The sequence below is a fragment of the Balaenoptera physalus genome, assembly GCF_965194825.1.
Source record: "Balaenoptera physalus genome assembly, chromosome: 13".
Classification (NCBI taxonomy): Eukaryota; Metazoa; Chordata; class Mammalia; order Artiodactyla; family Balaenopteridae; genus Balaenoptera; species Balaenoptera physalus.
In genome coordinates this window covers 65013479-65034757 of record NC_138892.1, presented here as the reverse complement: position 1 = coordinate 65034757, position 21279 = coordinate 65013479, and the positions used below count along the sequence as shown (strand labels likewise).

The following is a 21279-nucleotide window of genomic DNA, read 5'->3' as shown; positions in this document are numbered from 1 at the left end:
CACTGCGGCACCAGGGAAGCCGCATTATAGGCTTCTTGTTGGAAGTATATGAGTGTTTCTCTAGGTTGCTAGAAGTGAATTGCTGTGTAAAAGGGTATATTATTCTAAAAATTTTGGTGAATCTTGCCAAATTGCTTTTTAAAAAACCTTTTTATTTTGAAATAATTTTAGATTTACAGAAGAGTAAAAATAGTACAGAGAGTTCCCATATATCCTTTCCCTGGCTTCCCCTACTGTTAACATCTTCCATAACCATAGTATATGTATGAAAACTGAGAAATTAACATTGGTACAATAGTATTAAACTATAGACTTCATTTGGATTTCCCCAGTTTTTCTATTTATGTCCTAAAAAGTTCTAGAGTCCAGTCCAGGATGCAGTTAGCCATCATTTCTCTAGTGTCCTCCAGTCTTTGAGAGTTTCTCAGTTTTTCCTTATCTTTTTCACCATCTTGACACTTTTGAAGAGTACTGGTCAGGTATAGGTTTTTCTGATGTTTTCTTGTGATCAGACAGAGGTTATAGATTTTGGGGGAAGAATACCACAGAAGTGTTGTGCCCTTCTCATTGCATTGTATCAGGGGGTAGGTGATATCAACATGTCAATACTGGCAGTGTTCACCTTGATTACTTGATTAATGTGGTGTCTGCCGGGTTTCTTTTTTTTTTCGGACCTCCCTCTCATACCCTCCACCCCCAATCCCACCCATCTAGGTCATCACAGAGCAGCAAACTGAGCTCCCTGTGCTATACAGCAGGTTCCCACTAGCTATCTATTTTACACATATTAGTGTATATATGTCAATCCTAATCTCCCAATTCGTCTGCCGGGTTTCTTCACTGTAAAATTTCTGCTTTTCTATTTCCATACTCTATTTGTTAAAGGTGAGTCACCAAGTCCAGCCCACAGTCATGGGGAGAGAAATTAAGTTCCGCCTTCCGGGACCTCCCTGGTGGTGCAGTGGTTAAGAATCCACTTGCCAGTGTAGGGGACACGGGTTCGAGCCCTGGTCTGGGAAGGTCCCACATGCCGCGGAGCAACTAAGCCCGTGTGCCACAACTACTGAGCCTGCGCTCTAGAGCTCGTGCTCCGGAACAAGAGAAGGCACCGCAATGAGAAGCCCCCGCATCGCAACGAAGAGTAGCCCCCGCTCGCCGCAACGAAAACCCAACGCAGACAAAAATAAAATATAAATAAATAAATTTATTAAAAGAAATAAATAGTTCCACCTTCTGGAGGGAGAAGTCTCAGAGAATTTGGACACAGGTTTAAACCTCCACAGTAAATATTTTAGGGCGATATTTTGAGGCTATGCAAATATACTGTTTCTCTTAAAAGTTCACCTGTTAATTTTAGCATTCATCAGATCTTGCCTGCAGCAGTTATTACTGTGGTATCCTAATTGTTATTTTCTATTTCTCTCATTACTTCTACATTTATTAGTTAGAATTTTTTTGTAAAGAGACTTGTACTTTGTCCCCCATTTATTTATTTAATAATTTATTTACACATTATGGACTCATGGATATGTATTATTCTTTGGATTATAACACTGTTTACTTTGTTGCTCACTAAATTACTTAAAAAAAAAAAAAGTACCGGAGCTTCCCTGGTGGCGCAGTGGTTGAGAATCTGCCTGCCAAGGCAGGGGACACGGGTTCGAGCCCTAGTCTGGGAAGATCCCACATGCTGCAGCGCAACTGGGCCCGTGAGCCACAATTACTGAGCCTGCGCGTCTGGAGCCTGTGCTCCGCAACAAGAGAGGCCGCGATAGTGAGAGGCCCGCGCACCGCGATGAAGAGTGGCCCCCGCTTGCCACAACTAGAGAAAGCCCTCGCACAGAAACGAAGACCCAACACAGCCATAAAAAAACAAACAAACAAAAAAAACAATTTGCAGTCCTACCAGTAGTTGTAGGTAACGAACTTATACACTTAAAACATTTGCTTTTATCTGGTGAATTAAAAGTGTTTTGTTTTTCTTGATTAAACATGAGGTTGAGTGTGTTGTGTATGTTTATTGACTATATTTCTTTGTAAAATATCTTTTTATGTACTTTGCCCATTTTTAAATTGGTTTTTTTGTTTGTTTTATAGAAGTTTTTTATAGTCTGGGTGTTAATCTTCTGTTAAATATGTTTTTTTCCCTTTAGGAATTTAGAAAGGAAATTTTTCCGTTTCTCATTTTTAAATTATAAGAGCAATATGCTTATTGTAAAACATGTATAAGGTGAAAAGTGAAAGTCTCCTCACCCTCTCTTCAGTCTCATTCCCCATACATAGCATAGTACTGTTCTTGCCCCACAGGCTAACAGTTTGGTATCTTTCCTTCCAGAACTTCTTCTGTATAGTTGCAGAAACATATATGTACGTGTTGTGTGTATGTGCAAGTGTGTATGTATATATAAAAGCATACAGTTTTGATAAAAATCGGATCATAGAATATTAGTTCTTCAATTTTGCTTTTATCGTAGATTTAACAAATCATAGAATCCTAATATGTTGTAAATGTATGTTTCAGTGTCTTTCTCTCACTAGATTATAAAGTCCTTTGTATAGAGACTGTGATTCTTCCCCCATTAAGGTATTGTTTTTCTATGTAAATGGCACCACCATCCAACCATTTGCTCATGCCAGAAACAGTTCATTTCTTTAACAAAGTATCAATATTACTGAGTGCCTACTGTTTTTCTGATCTGCAGGAGTGAACTAAGCATAAAAATCCTTGTCTGCACGCAGTTATACTCTAGTAGGGGAAGGCAGATATTAAGCAAAGGGGTAAAATGTTTAGTATTTCAGTTGGTGATAACTGGTATTGAAAAAAAAAACCTCAAAACAAAAAACAGGAAAGGAGACAGAGACAGTGTGTGAACATGTGACTGTGTGACTCTGTGTGTGTGTGTGTGTGTGTGTGTGTGTGTGTGTGACGGGGGGGCGGGGGAAAGACAGAGACTGAAAGGTGGTAAGGGAAAGCCTTGTTGAGAAAATAATATTTGAGCAAAGACTTGAAAGTCATCTTTGATCCCTTTCTCTTCCCCATACCTCACATCAGATCCATCTCCAATTCTTGTTGATTTCATCTTCAAAATGTATCTCAAACCCACCATCAAGTAGGTGGATTGCTTTGGCAGTAGGAGTTGGTGAAAGTTTTCTTCTGTTTTAATATTCTCAGTGAGTAAGGAATCAAAGTGCTCAGCTGAGAGTGAGGGTGGGGAGGAGGTGATGGCGGTTTGTGGAGAGTGGAGAAGGTGTGAGCTTGATCGGGAGAGTGTAAGAGTGGCTGCAGCAGGGAAATACTGTATGATTGCCAGGTGGCATTAAGGGTCCCTCGAGGTTTGTGGACATGAATTTAAAGTGAAATTAGTCAACATGTTTTTTTCCTCCAGCCACATTCAGCTGCAGGGGTGTATGTTTGGAGTGGATTTAACCAGAGAAAGGTGTTACTCAGATCGTAGAACAAAACATGAGAGGGTCAAGGCAATGGAGAATGTGTGTAAGAGAGTGATTGTGATAATACACTGTGGAATTTAAACCAGGTCAGGAGGGAAGGGAGGACATGAAGTTGCCAAGAGATGGTGAAAAGTTGGTATAATCAATTAATTGAATGTTGTGGTGGGATCAAAAGATGTTGGAATCTGAGTAGGTGAGAGACGGAGCATGGTTATGGAGGCATCATTGTAGGCTGTGTAGGTGAAGGACAAGATCATTGGAAGCAAGGAATTCAGAGAAGTGAGATAGGAATTCAAGGAGATGAGTGTTAGGAAGATTATCTATGTGAAATTGAAGTCACTGAGAGTTAGGACAGGAACAGTGTTGTGGAGAGTCACAGTGTAAGGTTTTCCAGAGAAAAAGAATCCATAGGGGGACTTCCCTGGTGGTGCAGTGGTTAAGAATCCACCTTCCAGGACAGGAATAAAGATGCAGATGTAGAGAATGGACTTGAGGACACGGGGAGGGGGAAGGGATAGCTGGGACGAAGTGAGAGAGTAGCATGGACGTATGTACACTACTAAATGTAAAATAGATAGTGGGAAGCAACTGCATAGCACAGGGAGATCAGCTCGGGGCTTTGTGACCACCTAGAGGGGTGGGATAGGGAGGGTGGGAGGGAGACGCAAGAGGGAGTAGATATATATATATACATATAGCTGATTCACTTTGTTATACAGCAGAAACTAACACAACATTGTAAAGTAATTATACTCCAATAATGATGTTTAAAAAAAAAAAAAAAATCCGCCTGCCAATGCAGGGGACACAGGTTCGAACCCTGGTCTGGAAGATCCCACATGCCATGGGGCAGCTCAGCCCATGCGCGACAACTACTGAGCCTGTGCTCTAGAGCCCATGAGCCACAACTACTGAGCCTGTGTGCCACAACTACTGAAGCCCATGTGCCTAGAGCCTGTGCTCTGCAACAAGAGAAGCCACCACAATGAGAAGCCCCACGCGCAGCAACAAAGACCTGACACAGCCAAAAATAAATAAATAGATAAATTATTTAAAAAAAAAAGAATCAATAAGATACATCTGTATCTGTATCTATATCTATCTGGAATAAGGTTTATTATAAGAATTGGCTCATGCAATTATGGGGGCTGAGAATCTGGGGGCTGTAAGCTGGAGACTTAGGAAAGCCAGCAGTGTAACTTCCGGTCTGAGTCTGAAGGCCTGGGACCCAGGAACACTGATGGTTTAAGTCCAAGTCCAAAAGCGGAAGACCGACAGCTCAGCTCAAGCAGTCAGAGAGAGAGAGACAGAGACAGAGAGAGAGAGAGAGAGAATGAATTCTCCCTTCCTCTGCCTTTTTCTTTTTATTTTATTTGGTACCTCAGTGGATTGGATGATCACCTGCTTTGCTCAGTCTGCTGATTCAAATGTTAGTCTCATTTGAAAACACCCCCTCAGATATATCCGGATATGATGTTTAGCCAGATATCTGGGCACCCTGTGATCCAGTCAAGTCGACACATAAAATTAACCATCACAGCCTGGTAATGGGTAATAGAGTTTTCACATGATATTCAAAGTAGAGGTTTTTTAGGGAAGACAGAAGGAGACTAATTTGGAAGCATCAGTGAGGAGCAAGGAGGGCACTCCCCACCCCCAGGTCCAGTGGTATGAGGGGTATGGGAAAAATAACTTTCACTGCTTGAGGGCTGCAAGGGAAGTATGGCCTCAGAGGAGAATCAGGTTTTAATTAGAATAAGAAGTTGAAGTGTCCAGAGTAGAGGTTGGAAATGTTGGGCACAAGTGGAAGGGTTTCAAAATTTGGAGAGAGGTGTGTGACACATGGGGACAGAGCAGGGAGTGTGTAGGACTAACTGTGTGGGGATTAGAACATGGGAAATGAGAGGTCTGGAAGTCTGGGGCTTCTTTTGATGGACAATATAAAGATAAAGAACATGAAAAGATTAGGCCTGGTAGATAGCAGGCAGATAGATACTGGAGGTGAGGGTGTGAGTGTTAGGAGGGAGGGAAGGGCGAGGAGTCCTGGATCCTGGGGAAGGGCGTTCCTTTAAAATTTTAATTAGTTTTTAAAATAAAAATTGTGTGTATTTAAGATGTACAACATGATATTTTGATATACACGGTATATCACAGCGAAGTGATTACTATAGTCAAGCTAATTAACATATTTTATCACATAGCTAACATTTTTTTGTGTGATGTGAGTACCTGAAATCTACTGTCTTAACAAATGTCCAGTGTCTGATACAGTATTACTGTCATCACTATGCTGTACATTAGATCTCTAGACTTACTCATCCTACATAATTACAGCTTTGTACCCTTTCACCATTTCCCCGTTTCCCGCACCTCCCTGCCCCTCATAACCACCATTCTACTCTCTGCTTCTAAGTATTTGACTTTTTGAAAAAGATTCCAGATATAGTGAGATCCTGCAGTTTTTTTCTTTCTGTGTCTGGCTTATTTCACTTAGCATAATGTCCTCCAGGTTCATCCATGTTGTTGCAAATGGCAGGATCTCAGGAAGGTCATTTTTCTTCCAAGTACTTGGACCCTCTTAAATATCTATCCATGGTGGGGAGGACTGTTTCACTGCAGGAGTAATGGGTACTCTTTTGATGAATGCTGTTGGCTCTCTCTTGATGACTGCATATTAATGATTTTTGCTTTAAGTCTTATTGTCTAATATTAATATTAATTAATGAATAATACTAATATTTCTTTTGATTACTATTTGTATAGCATATCTTTTAATTTTCTTTTAAATTTTCTACCTTTCTGGCTCACTTTGCTTTAAATGTATCTTGGTAATCTGTGAATAGTTGGGTTAAAAAAAAATCAGTGACAACATTGTAAATCAACTCTACTCCAATAAAAAATTTTTAAAAATCATACAATAAAAAAAATCAGTCTGATAGTCTGTCTTTTGATAAGTTTAGTCTTTTCATATTTAATGTGATTCCTGATACTTTTAGACTTATTTCTGCCATTTTAGTTTATACCTTATTTTTTTTAAACAATGCTGCTTATTTGCTCTCATATATATACATTCTTTTTTTCTTTTACTGATTTTCAGGTTGAACATTTTATGTTTATGTATTTTTCTTTTTAGGAGTTAACCCTTACATTTTTAACATGCATACATATTGAACTCTAAAATTAGTATCTCTGCCTTCCTGAACAATACAGGAACCTTAGAATGCTTTAAATCCCATTCCTTCTCTCCACTCCAGTCTTGTTTTTTTTTTTTGGTAAATTTATTTTATTTATTTTATTTTTGGCTGTGTTGGGTCTTTGTTGCTGCAAGCGGGCTTTCTCTAGTTGCAGCGAGCGGGGGCTACACTTCGTTGCAGTGCACGGGCTTCTCATTGTGGTGGCTTCTCTTGTTGCGGGGCAGGGACTCTAGGCACTTGGGCTTCAGTAGTTGTGGCACGCGGGCTCAGTAGTTGTGGCTCACCGGGTCTAGAGCGAGGCTCAGTAGTTGTGGCGCACGGGCTTAGTTGCTCCGCGGCATGTGGGATCTTCCCGGACCAGGGCTCGAACCTGTGTCCCCTGCATTGGCAGGCGGATTCTTAACCACTGCGCCACCAGGGAAGCCCTGGATCTTTACAACTTTTGCTGATGTTATGTGTGTTGTACTATTTTATGGGTTTTTTTTTTTTTTTTAATGGACGAGGGGACTATTTTATTTATTTATTTATTTATTTTGAATTTTTGAATTTTATTTTTTTATACAGCAGGTTCTTATTAGTTATCCATTTTATACATAATAGTGTATATACGTCAATCGCAATCTCCCAATTCATCACACAACCACCACCCCCTGCCACTTTCCCTATTTTATGTTTTAATTTACATTCTCTCCATTGTTAGTGAGTTTGAGCATATTTTAATTTGTTTATTGTCATTTAATTTTTCTCTGTTGTAAGTTATTTGTTCATTACTATGGCTTATTTTTCTATTGAGTTGTTTGTTTGTTTGTTTTAATATCTATTTATTTTCCTTACTTTTTGTCTGCATCAGGTCTTAGTTGTGGCACATGGGGTCTTCGTTGAGGCATGCGGGTTCTTTCGTTGCGGCGTGCTGTCTCTTCATTGAGGCGCTCGGGCTTCGATCTCTAGTTGTGGCACGTGGGTTTTCTCTCTCTAGTTGTGGTGCAAGGGCTCCAGGGCGCGTGGGCTCTGTAGTGGAGGCGCTCAAGATCAGTAGTTGTGACATGCGGGCTTAGTTGCCCTGCAGCATGTGGGATTTTAGTTCCCTGGCCAAGGATCGAACCTGCGTCCCCTGCATTGGAAGGTGGATTCTTTACCACTGGACCACCAGGGAAGTCCCATTTCTGTTTTAAAGTGAGTTGTAGGTATTAGTAATACATTTGGATACTAATCCTTTGTCAGTATGCATTGAAATTATTCTCCTAATCTGTGGCTCTTCCTGCCTTGTTTTTTTTAATAAAACAACTTCATTGAGGTATAATTGACATAGAATAAACTACATGTGTTTAAACTGGACAGTTTGATAAGTTTTGACATATACCTGTGAAACTGTCCATTACCCCCCAAAAGTTTCCTTGTTTCCTTTGTCATGCCCTTTCTCCTCTACTTCCCTCTCCCCTCCCCCAGGCAATCATTAATCTGCTTTCTGTCACTAGATTGGTTTGCATTTTCTGTTTTATACAAATGGAATCATACTGCATATACTAATTTTTTGTGTATGGGGGTCTGGCTTCTTTCACTCAGCTTAATTATTTTGAGGTTAACCCACGTTTGTGGATAGTGTGTATCTATTACAATTTTTTTTTATGCATTCAGTAACCAGCTGATGGACTTTTGGATTGTTAGCAGTTTTTAACCACTACAAATAAAAACTACTGGTGAACATTTGTGTGCATGTCTTTGTATGGACATTTATTTTCTCTTGGATAAATACCTAGGACTAGAATGGCTGGGTCAAATACTTTAACTCCTTTAATTTTTTAAGAAATTGTCGAAGTGCTTTCCAAAGTAGTTTTGTCATTTTTACACCCCTATCAGTCTATGAGAGTTCCAGTTGCTTCACGTTTTTGCCGGTACTTGATGCGGTCAGTCTTTTTAATTTTTAAAAACTTTAGTCCTTCTAATAGTTGCATAGTGGTACCTGATTGTTTTAATATGCATTTCCCTAATGACTAAGGAAGCTGAACAGCTTTTCATGTGCGTCTTTGGTGAAGTGTTTTAAAATCATATACCCATTTAAAAAATTGAGTTGTTCATTTGCTAATTGTTGTTTTGAGAGTTCTTTATTCTGGATACAAGTCCTTCATTAGATATATGATTTGCAAACATTTTCTATCACTCTGCATTATCTTTTCTCTTAACAATGTCTTTTCAAAGAACAAAAGTTTTGTGCTTTTGGTGTCATGTCTTAGAAATCTTTGTCCAACCCAGGGTTAAAAAGTTTTTCACTTCTGATTTCTTCTAGAAAACTTAATAGTTTTAGGTTTTACATTTAGATCTGCAATCCATTTTGAATTAATTTTTTTATATAATACCAAACTATGGATGAAAGTTCACTTTTTGCATATGGATATCCAATTTTTCAGTACCGTTTGTTGGAAGACTGAATTGCCTTTTATCTTTGTCAAAAATCAATTGTCTGTATATGTGTGGGAATGTTTCTGGACCCTCTATTCTGTTCCACTGATCTTTGTGCAAGTACCACATGGTCTTTGATTACTATAGCTTTATAATACATCTTGAAATTAGGTAGTGTTCACCCTCCAACTTCTTTTTCAAAGTTGTTTTGGCCATTCTAGGACCTCTGCGTCTTCATATAGATTTTAGAACTAGTTTGTCAGTTTCTACAAAAATGTCTGCTGGGATCTTGGTTGAAATTGCTTTAGCTCTATTAAATCAACCTGGAGAGAATTGACATTCTAACAATATCAAGTCTTCCAGCCCAATAACAAATATATGTGTGTATATATATCCATTTATTTAGGTCTTTAATTTCTCTCCACAATGCTGTGTAGTTTTCACTGTACAGATCTTTCACATCTTTTGTCAGATTTATTCTTTTTTTTAAATTGTTGAGTCTTTTAAAAAAATTTTTGTTGGAGTATAGTTGATTTACAGTGTTGTGTCAGGTGTACAGCAAAGTGAATCAGTTATATATATACATATATCCACTGTTTTTTAGATTCTTTCTCATATAGGTCATTGCAGAGGATTGAGTATAGTTCCCTGTGCTATAAAGTAGGTCCTTATTAGTTATCTGTTTTATGTATAGTAGTGTGTATATGTCAATCCCCATCTCCCAATTTATCCTCCTCCCCTTTCCCCCCTGGTAACCATAAGTTTTCTACATCTGTGACTCTATTTCTGTTTTGTAAATAAGTTCATTTGTACCATTTTTTTAGATTCTAAGTATAAGCGATATCATATGATATTTGTCTTTGTCTGACTTCACTCAGTATGACAATCTTTAGGTTCATCCATGTTGCTGCAAATGGCATTATTTCGTTCTTTTTTATGGCTGAATAATATTCCATTGTATATATGTACCATATCTTCTTTATCCACTCCTCTGTCAATGGACATGGTTGCTTCCATGTCTTGGCTATTGTAAATAGTGCTGCAATGACAGATTTATTCTTAAGGGTATTTTTTTTATACTATTGTGTTTTGGTTTTTTTGGTTTTTTTTTTTTTTGGCTGCACCACGAAGCTTGTGGGATCTTAGTTCCCCAACCAGGGATCAAACCCAGGCCCACAGCAGTGGAAGCGTGGAGTCCTAATCACTGGACCGCCAGGGAATTTCCTGTACTGTTGTGTTTTTAGTTTCAGTTTCTGATTGTTTATTGCTAGTTTATAGAAATACAGTTGATTTTTGTGTACTGATTTTGTGTTCTGCAACCTTCCTAAATTCACTTAATCTAGTATGGTTTTTTTGTAGATTTCATCAGACTTTTTCATACAAATAATTATGTAATCTATGAGTAAAGACAGTTTTACTTCTTTCTTTTCAGTCTGGATGCCTTTTAATTCTTTTTCTTGCCTGATTGTGCTGGTTGGAACCTCTAGTACAGTAGTAAAGAGAAGTAGTAAGAATAGATATCCTTGTCTTGTTCCTGATCTTAGGGGGAACCCTATCTTATTTTTAAACCTTCTTTTAAAATGTCTTTTTCAGGTTGTTATATTATTTCTTATTCTTGGGGTGCAGTCTCTGATGGCTGCATCAGCTGATTTCCTTGTGGGAGGTTTGTTTCTCTGTGTTTGTTTTTTCTTTTTCTTTTTTTTTTGTTTTTTCTTTAAACACTGAACTTGGGAATTCCCTGGTGATCCAGTAGTTGGGGCTCCATGCTTTCACTGCTGGGGGCCCAGGTTTGATCCCTGGTTGGGGAACTAGGATCCCACAGGCCACATGGAGCAGCCAAAAAACAAAAAAAACACAAAAACCAAAAAAACTGAACTTAAGTCCTGTGTGTCTCAGATTGTGGAAGCATCTCTACTGTACAGTTTTTCATTTGCTTCTGTTGTGGTCCTATTTCATTCTTTAGTTCTGAACCTTATTTATGATGAAGTGTCAGATTGAGGTCCTTGTACCATACGTGTAGTGTGAATTTACACTTCACATCTGTGAATGATGCAGGCCTGGGACCCATTTTCCTCCAGGTAACCTTTTCCATCTCTAGGCGCAGGTGCAGTGCTTGCTGTTCTCTCAGTGAGCTGAGTGTTTCTATTTCCTTTTTCATGGATGGAGTAGTCCTTTGTGTTTCTTGAATTTATACCCAGTTCAACTTGTGGGCTTGGCACAGGAACTATGGCCTAGATTCCTTTGCAGTTTGTAGGCATTAAGACATCTGTCTGGTATAGATATTCCTGTGTATCATTTGGCTTCAGCTCTGGACTACTGTAATAGCCTTGTTTTTTTCGGCTGTGCCGCGCAACATGTGGGATCTTGTTCCCCGACCAGGGATTGAACCTGCGCCCCTGCATTGAAAGCGCAGTGTCTTAACCACTGGGCTGCCAGTGAAGTCCCCTGTAATAGCCTTTTAAATGGGCCCCCCAGATTCCACTCTTATACCCCTAATAATCCATTCCCAACACAGTGATCATTTATTTGATTTAAATTTTAGTGCCTGTGTTGTCACCTTCCTTGGGCACCATTCCTACTCTCTGGTTACTCTGGCTTTTTATTTTCCCTAATGCCCTGGGCTCCCACTCATGTCAGGGCCTTGTACAAAGGCTGTTCCCTCTGCCTGGAATGCTCTTCACCACCACGACTCTTTTCCTTGCCATTGCCTCTTCATCTTTGGTTCTTATCTCAGATATCACTCTTGATTTCAGAAGTCTTTCCTGACCCCTCAGATTGGTTCAGGTTTTCCTGTCCTTGTGTATCTTATAGCTTTATTTTAATGGCATTTATCACAGTTTCTCTCAGATATAAACTGTCTGAGGGTAAGGACTTTGTCTTGCTCATCACTGTATTTCCAGCACTGACAAGAGTGCTTATACAGGTAGATACACAAAAAATATTGTTAAGTGGATGAATATATTCACTGAGTAATTTCCTCCATTAGACTGTAAGCTTCGAGAGGGTAGGACATTTTATTTTGTTCACTAGAGTATTTCCCAGTGCCTATAGAATCTGCGATATTATAGGTGCTCAATAAACATTTGGTGACTGACGAATTGAATGAATGAATGAATGAGTGAAAAAAGTAGTTTTAAATAAGGATGGAGGCCAGAGTAGGGTCATTTAATAAAGAATTTTATTTGCAATGCTGAGAAGCTTAAATTTTAGACTCCTTGGGGAATTTTAAGCAGGAGAGTGACATGCGCAGGCTTACATTCAATCTAGAAGGATCCCTTCAGCAATTATGTGGAGGATAGTTGGAACATTGTAAACCTATTGCTGTAATATAGGAAAGAGATCAAGCCCTGATATGAGGTAGCTGGAATAGAGAAGACAAATTCAAGGAGATTTAGAAATACTGTATGTTAGATTAAGATAATGACTGGATTAAGGTAGGGGAAGAAGGGGAAGAATCTAGCATCACTTCCTGAGTTTCTTATTTGGGAGACCACCTAGAGTAGGCACTCTAAGAAGAAGGGCAGGTTTGGGAGTGGATGAATTTAATTTTGACATGTTAATTTTTTTTAACATGGGAACTCTGGATAATTTTATTGATTTTTGGTAGATTTAGCTGGATTATGGATATTCTTTTTTTTCCCCCTCACACATACTTAATCCTTTATATGTAAATGTACAAAACCTACCACCCCTTGTTTTTTAAGAAACTGTTTTGAGTTAAGCAGTTCTTTTACTAGGGACATGTTCCATTTGAGTTTCCTATGGGATATCCAGGTGGAGATGTACATAGGTAATATGGAGCTCAGTTGAGAAGGTCTGTTTCTGTACTATTCCTTATAATTTCAGTTAAAACAACCTGATGGGCACCAACACCCATACATAGGCGCGGACCAGCGTGTCCTTGGGCTTAGAGAGCAGGACGTTCAGCTTGCGAGAGGGAACCTCTGAGTAGTGTACGGAGAAAGAACGATTTAAAAATGGGTGATGTTGAGAAGGGCAAGAAGATTTTTGTTCAGAAGTGTGCCCAGTGCCATACTGTGGAAAAAGGAGGCAAGCACAAGACTGGGCCAAATCTCCATGGTCTGTTTGGGCGAAAGACAGGTCAGCCTGTCGGATTCTCTTACACTGATGCCAACAAGAACAAAGGCATCACCGGGGGAGAGGAGACGCTGATGGAGTGTTTGGAGAATCCCAAGAAGTACATCCCTGGAACAAAAATGATCTTCGCTGGCATTAAGAAGAAGGGAGAAAGGGCAGACTTGATAGCTTATCTCAAAAAAGCTACTAATGGGTAATCGTTGGCCACTGCCTTATTTATTATGAAACAAATGTCTCATGACTTTTTATGTGTACCATATTTAAATTGATCTCATACACTAGAGTTCAGATCATGAATGGCTGGTGTAATATTTCTGTCCTGATTTAAATAACATTGGCTTGTGGCTAAATGAATATGGTCAGCTTTTTGAATTTTGATAGTAATTCCGGTTCAACAAGTACTATCACTGTTTTCCCTTTCTAAAGAGATGATTAAACTTGAGTAAGGAAATGTTAAACTTTTCAGGGATATGGTGAATGCCTTCTCAAACCCTATAGGAGATTGGTTTTATATTTAGATTTCTATAACTGATTATATTAATATATTTAAATTTTGAGAAGCTCCCTTCACTGTCTCATAGAACAGCAAGAGTCACCTGTGTTTCAAGCTGTGTTCATTTGCCTGTTAAAGCAAGGGCTGAAGATACAATGACAATGTCCACTTTATCTTTTTGGTCTTAACTATGCCAATTTAATTAAAGTTCTCTATCTAAAAAAACAAAACAAAACAAAACCAACCTGATGATTTTGACTTTTTCTTTTTTTTTTAATAGTTTTTTTTTTTTTTTTTTTTTTTGGCCACAAGGCATGTGGGATCTTAGTTCCCTGACCAGGGATCAGGGATCAAACCTGTGTCCCTTGCAGTGGGGGCACAGAGTCCTAACCACTGGACTGCCAGGGAATTCCCTACTTTTTCTGTCTTAGGCAGTTTCAGCATGCTTTGTCTCCCATCCTTGCAAAGCTGTAGTAGATTTTTCTTCCCTTTGTTTTTGTCCTTCTTCTTTTTTGGCCCTTGACAGGTAAACTTAAGGGATTGCTGACATCTGACCCCTGCATTTTTCCCATGTCCACATACATTTTCCTCTCTCCTCTCTTTTTCTCAAAGATCATTTAATTTTTTTCCTTTTAGTTAGGTTTTAGGGTTTTGTTTTTTTTTTCCTTTTAAATTTATTTATTTATTTATTTTTGGCTGTGTTGGGTCTTCGTTGCTGCGCGCGGTTTTTCTCTAGTTGCGGTGCACGGGCTTCTCATTGCGGTGGCTTCTCTTGTTGAGGAGCATGGGCTCTAGGCGCACAGGCTTCAGTAGTTGTGGCACGTGGGCTCAGTAGTTGTGGCTTGCGGGCTCTAGAGCTCAGGCTCAGTAGTTGTGGCACACGGGCTTAGTTGCTCCACGGCATGTGGCATCTTCCCGGGCCCGGACTCGAATCCGTGTCCCCTGCATTGGCAGGCGGATTCTTAACCACTGCACCACCACGGAAGCCCTAGGGTTCATTTTTATCAAAGTTATATGTATACATAGTTTGTAGAATTGAATAGTTCTGTAAAGTTTGTTAAAAAAATAAAATAAAATACCTTTTCCCCTTTATTTCCCTTCAGAGGCACTTTTAGAGCTTTTTTTTAGTTAATACTTTTTTGTATTTATCTCCATTTCTCTAAATAATATGCTTATATTGCTATTTTGGTACCATCAGTTGTAAGATACACCATTATTTTATGTCCTACTAAAAAAGAGAAGTACGCCCAAGATGGGTAATGTGTAAGAGGCCCTGCTTAAAGCTGGGAAACTACATGAGAACGTAAATGGGAAGAAGCCCACCACACAGAAAGGGACAGCAAGGCAGCTCTCATGTCTCAACCCTGGCGTTGTGTAGGAGGGGTAAAAACTTTCTTTGGAATTTGAACTAGTTTTCAGTTTGAATTCACACTACCTATGTTGTACCAAAAACTCAAGCAGAGATTTTTAATTAGAGATTGTTTGAGGTTGGTAGTGTCTTAGGCACTTAGGAGAAACAAATAACAGTTGTCATCAGTTGTGTCTGGATTTCAGAGATGTTAAGGTATGAAGAAAAGAAATAAAAGGCATCTTAGAATCAGTGAAATATGGTTCCATGTGCCAGACACTGTTCTTTCTTTTTCTAGGAGTTTTGCTGTCCTGGAGAGCAGAGAAATGGATACATAGCTGGAGGGGAAGCTGGAGTTAAGAGTTGTCTTTTAAAATGGGAGCAATCGTTATACACCTGAAACTAATATAATGTTATCTGTCAATTATACCTCAATAAAAAACTAAAAATAAAATGGGAGAAGTAAGAATGTGTTAATACAATGCCAGTAGAGAAGATCCAGTAGAGAGGGAAACAGTGCTGATGAGGAGTGAGAATGAGGAATGACTGGGCAGTAGGGTTTGGGGTCTGGTGTCCAAGTGGAGGAACTGGCTGTAGACAGGAGCAGTCAGTTCATTCACAGTAAATAACAGGAGGAAGAAAAGGCAAATGGGAACCGGTGGTGGTAGTGGTGGAGATTGCTTCCTATTTCACTGAGAAAATGGAATGAAGGGCAGCAGCTGGGAGTGAAGATGGAGAGGTGTTGATGGCTTGAGGAGGAAGGAAATGACATGAAATGGACCTATAGGGGGGTGTGGGCGAATGAATGGATAAGGCAAAAGTTGTAGGATTGTCATGCTGAGCTATGAGACCATTTAAAGTCAGCAACTGTGAATTTTAAGTGAGACTGTTTGGTATAGGTGTGTTTGTTTTCATCTTTTTCTTTTCAAAGCCATGTTTGGTTGCTTGTTGCAGGCGTAGAGTAGAGAGACAGTTGTATTTTTTACCATGTTATTAGGGAAAAATTTAAATATACAAAAGAAATAGAGCCCTCATGTACTCATCACACAGCTTCAACACATATTAACTCATGGCCAATCTTTTTTTTTTTTTTTTTAAGTCTTTATTGAATTTGTTACAGTATTGCTTCGGGTTTTTTTTATGTTTTAGTTTTTTAGCTGCGAGGTATGTGGGGTCTTAGCTCCCCGACCAGGGGTCGAACCCTCACCCCCTGCATTGGAAGGGGAAGTCTTAACCACTGGACCACCAGGGAAGTCCCCCAATCTTGTTTTATCTGTTGTCTTACCCACTTCCATCCTTCCCTATTATTTTGAAGCAGTCCCAGACATCATATTTTATGCATAAATATTTCATATTGTATCTCTAAAAAATACGGACACCTGCAAAAAAAACACCATTACCACACCAAAAAATTTTACAATTCCTTAATATCAAATATCCTATCAATTTTCAAATTTTCAATTGTCTCTCTCTCACTGTCTTTTGGCTTTTGATTTTTTTAAATTATTACTCAAAAAAGCTTCATTTTAAAAGTTTAGTTTTCTGACTCTATGTTTCTGCCTTTAACACTTTCAGAACAATTTTCTGCTCCTCAATAAGAAAAATACGCTTGATCCTGCCATGGACACATTTAGTACACATGGAACCACCGTAGGTCCTGCTGACATGATTTTTCATTTTAGACAACCTCATAAGAACTTTAGGTCTCACAGCACAAACTCCTAGAAGTCGGCCTGGGTACACGCCACATGTGGATTTTGGTGCTTTCCCAACCTTCTTGGTTTGAAGGTAAGCAATTCTATTTCCAGGAGTTTGGGGCAGCCTAGTTTTGTTAGAGGCTGTATTGTAGGATAGTCTACAACGGTATGTCAAATGCTGGACCACTCTGAATGCCTCTAGATACCGTCCCTGGAAGAGGAAAAAGAAAGCCCTTGTGAGTTCAAAAGTCAGATATGATGCCACTTGTCTCTTGAATGTCCTAAAGGGTTTAGTTGTTTGACAGGGAATTATATTTAACAAGGGTAGGTGTTTTGCCAGGCAAGTATGATAAAGTGTGGGAGGGTGCAAAAGTCTGAGGTGCAGGAAAGGGAGTGATTGTAATGATGGACCTTGAGCTCTAAGCTAAGGTAGGAAATGAGGACAGGAGAGGGGGTGGGATCAATTGCTTGTAAGTTCTGTTGAGGTCAAAATGTTCTTGGAGTTGGGGTGCTAGAAGGAGCAGTCTGCAAAAATGGGAAGTGGTGATTGGAGAGCGGGATGCAGATGAAGTGGAGATCATGGAAAGACTGTAGTTATCATATTGACAAGTTCTAGGATATTGACTAAGGGAGTGAGTGGCTAAAGTAGGGTAGAGGACAAGATCATTGCACGTGAGGAGGTCAAGGAACTGAGAGGTCAGAGTATCACAAGAGTCATCTAGGTGAACATTTGAAATCACCTGGAGTTATGACAGACCAATGAGGTAGGAACTAAAAGCTTTGAGGCTTGAGAAGAAGTGACCCAGCTTATCCGGATAGATGTAGCAGAGGGGTGGGGAGGTGGAGGTATGGTCTGACAGGGGCTTTTTTTAGGAAGGAAGAAAGGGGAATAACCTGGAAGCAGAAAGAAGGTACAAGGTGAGTACCTCCTTCTTCTACCCCCAGGCCCAGTAATATAACGGGTGTGGGAGAGAAAACAACCACAGACAGGACTGTAGAGAGAGCAGTGGCCTCAGCAGTTAGATTTCAATTAGAGCAAAGAGGTGAAGGGACCATTCAGACAAGAAGTTGAAGATATAGGGGATTTTGCTGATGAGTTCCAGAGGATATGATGGAAGGATTTCAGGAATTGAGGGACGAGTGGGAGAGGGGGGTGGTTCATGAAAGATGATGTACTCAGCTGTTTGGGGATGAGAGTTGGAGGATTTGGAATGACTCCAGAGTCCTCGGATTCTTGTAGTGAGTGATATAAGTAGGGTTAGAGATCATAATGAGATTAGTCTTGATGTTTCAAGGCAAATTGTAGTATAAGTAGATGCAGGATAGAGGTATGGGAAGAACCTGCAGAGTAAAGGGGTTCCTTGACTACTGGTGCTGGTGTAGAGGCTGGGGGGAATGCAGAGCTGGAGCTCTGTTACTTGCTTTCTACTCCTGGGGCCAAAGTGATCTCCAGTAAAAAGCTGTTAATCCATCTCTTCAAAAACTAGAATTCCCTGTTCTATTTCCTGTTGTTTACCTTCCCTGCTTCTATTTTCTCCCCTTTCTTACTGAAAAGTAGAATATTTGGATGTTTTCAGTACCCTATTCTTAAATATCCTACATATCCTGGAAACTGGTAAATGACACTGTTACTAGCTTGCTGGGGAAATGACAGCACGATTACAGTAAGGAAGTGGGGAGGTGTAGCTTTAGAGTTGGAAAAGGAAGGGAGGGAAGAGGTTTCAGGCAGAATTAGCTTTCAGTTCCTTCAATCGGGCCAAGGAAACAGAGGAGTTAGAAGAGGGAAAGAGTTTGACCTGTGTCCCGGGAGGAGAGAGGAAAGTACTGTTTGGAAGGAGAGAACAGATCCTGTCAGTACCCAAGGATCTGTGTCCTGACAGGTTCCTGAAAGAGCTGTTGCTGGACAGGAGACTCAACTATTGCTGGATTCACTCATTTCAGTGGATATTTCCTAGCATCTACTATGTGCCAGGCACTGAATTAGATGCTTGGGAGATCATGTGGAACAAGTAGACAGGTTCCTCCTTACCTGGATTTACAGTCTAGCAGGAAAGACAGTTAAACAGAGATTACAGTTTAATGTGAAAGCTCTGATATAAGTAGTGAGGGCTTTTTGGAAGCCTGTAGAAAAAGCACTGGATCAGTCTCAGATGGGGGTAAGGAGGGGAAGAGTGCAGGTTCTTGAGTTAGTGACATCTGATCAGAGACCTGAAAGATGAGTGGGAATTAGCCAGGCAAAGAGAAAGGGAGGAAAGTTACATGTCCAGTTACATGTTTGCCTCTGCAACTTCCAAACCTTATCTTAGCCAGGGGAACAGGGCACAGAATAAGCTATTCTGATCACTGTCTTTATCCCCAATATTCCTGTACAGCAGGGGTTGGCAAACTGCTGCTCACAGGCCTGTCCTGCCGCCTGTTTTTGAATGGTCGGCAAGCTAAGCATAGTTAGCAGCTCAAACTGTAAGCCAAGAATGGCGGCAAAATTCAAACCCAGATCTCTTAATCCCAAGTCTGTTTTCATTCCACTGATCACAGTGTATTATAATTAGTTGTTTACGTTTTTATCTCTCAAGAAGAGACTTGAGCTTGAACGATGGCTTGCTTTTTCTTATATCTACCATATCTTATATCTACCATTACTTGGCGAGTCCCAAGTAATGTTTATTAAATGACTTTCATGTGTGTAATTTTATCTGCTCCCTAACAAATCCTGTGAGAATAACACATACATAAAATCTTCAAATAAATTATGTTTACTCTTTTACATACCATTTCTTCCATTTTTATTAGCAATATTTTAAAAATATGTCATTTAAAACGTTAATAACATTAAATGTCGCTAAAGATAATTAGAAATATTTTGTGCTATAACAGACACTTTCAGGAATTGCTGACTTAATGACATATGTACAGCTGTTTGTTCTTAGAGTAAATGTACGCGACCTTCCGTATCTGTGGGTTCTGCATGGATGGATTCAACCAACTGTAGGTTGAAAATATTAAAAATAAAATTCCAGAAAGTTCCAAAAAGCATAACTTGAATTTGCCACGGGCTGGCAACTGTTTACATAGTATTTACACTCTGTTTACAATTAATTTACATAGCATTTTCATTGTATTAGATATTAAAAATAATCTAGAGATGATTTAAAGTATCCAGGAGGATGTGCGTAGGTTATATGCAAATACTGTGACGTTTTATATAAGGGACTTGAGTATCCGAGGATTTTGTTATCTGCAGGGGTCCTGGAACCAATCCCCTGAGTGGATACTGAGGGACGACTAATCTCGGAATGCTGGATATTTCTAGTTTTCGTCAGCATTTTATAATTTCTATGTATTCCTTTGTCAGCTGTCAGTTTTAGCTGCTGTCTTCCACCCCCTGGCACCACCATTTAAAATTTGCTGCTTCTATCATTTATGAATTCAGAAACTAGAAATCTAATCTTATTAAAACTGTGTATAAAGTAAGTAGTCTTGGGGATAATACCTGTGAGTAAAGTGAAAACGAGGTTTCACTTTTTTAAAAAATTTATTTATTTGTTTGTTTATTTATTTATGGCTGCACTGGCTCCTTGTTGCTGCACTCAGGCTTTCTCTAGTTGTGGCGAGCAGGGCTACTCTTCGTTGCGGTGCACGGGCTTCTCATTGCAGTTGCTTCCCTTGTTGCGGAGCGCGGGCTCTAGGCGCGCGGGCTTCAGTAGTTGTGGCTTGTGGGCTCTAGAGCGCAGGCTCAGTAGTTGTGGCTCACGGGCTTAGTTGCTCTGCAGCATGTGGGATCTTCCTGGACCAAGGATTGAACCTGTGTCCCCTGAATTGGCAGGCGGATTCTTAACCACTGCGCCACCAGGGAAGTCCAGGGGTTTTATTCTTAAGGATTTTATAACCCAGTTGGAGAGATCAGATGTACTGGGAATAATCATAATGTAAAAGTATATTAACTCCAAACTTGTATATCTCATTGCCCACCTAACATCTCTATGTGGTGTCTGTTACGCATCTCGAACTTAATATGCTTCCCTCAAGATTTTTCCCACAGTCGTCCCCATAACAGGAAATAAAGACTCTCCTTCTGGTTACTCGAGCCTTAAACCTAGTTGATGCTTTTCTGTCTGTAACATTTCACATCTAATCTAGTTTTACCTTTAGGATACATGCTGAAGCTGATCACCGTTTCTACTGCTACCACCAAGATTCAAACTGCCATTCTCTCTTTCCTGGATTATTGCATTAGCCTTCTGACTGATTTCTCTACTTCTGCCCTTATCTCTGTACAGTCTGTTCCCAGCAGACATCCAGAACAATCCCCTAAAAAGTAAGTCAAGTCAGGTTGTCACTCCTTTGCTCAAAGCCTTCCAGGGGCTTTCCATCTCAGAGTAAAAAACAAAGTTCTGACAGTGGCCTTAAAAGATTGTATGGAACCTGGCCTCAGTTTACCTCTCTGGCCTAATTTCCTATGACTCTTTCCTCTGCTCATATCCCTATAGCCACAGTGACATCCTTGCTGGTTTTTTTAAGATGCCAGGTTGTTTCTTCTTCAGAGCCTTTATACTTGCCATTACCTCTCCCTGAAATGCTTTTTCTATGGAGGTAGCATGACTT

At 39.8% G+C, this 21279-nt stretch overlaps 1 protein-coding gene and 1 pseudogene across 5 annotated transcripts in view; both read left to right on the top strand.

Annotated features, from left to right (window-relative positions):
• The window catches only part of SPATS2 (spermatogenesis associated serine rich 2), a 141078-nt gene that overhangs the window by 9634 nt on the left and 110165 nt on the right, over positions 1-21279 (top strand). For 2 of the 4 annotated variants that reach the window (XM_082421381.1, XM_082421383.1), the window contains exon 2: positions 16556-16768. The exons of the other annotated variants lie outside the window; for them this stretch is intronic. In XM_082421381.1, coding sequence (XP_082277507.1) covers positions 16729-16768 — 40 coding nt within the window. In that variant the 5' untranslated portion in view covers positions 16556-16728. The remainder of the gene's footprint in view (positions 1-16555; positions 16769-21279) is intronic. 4 annotated transcript variants of the gene reach the window in all.
• On the top strand, positions 4341-14369 carry LOC309641463 (cytochrome c pseudogene; annotated as a pseudogene). The gene has a single exon. The product of its transcript is annotated as a cytochrome c pseudogene (transcript).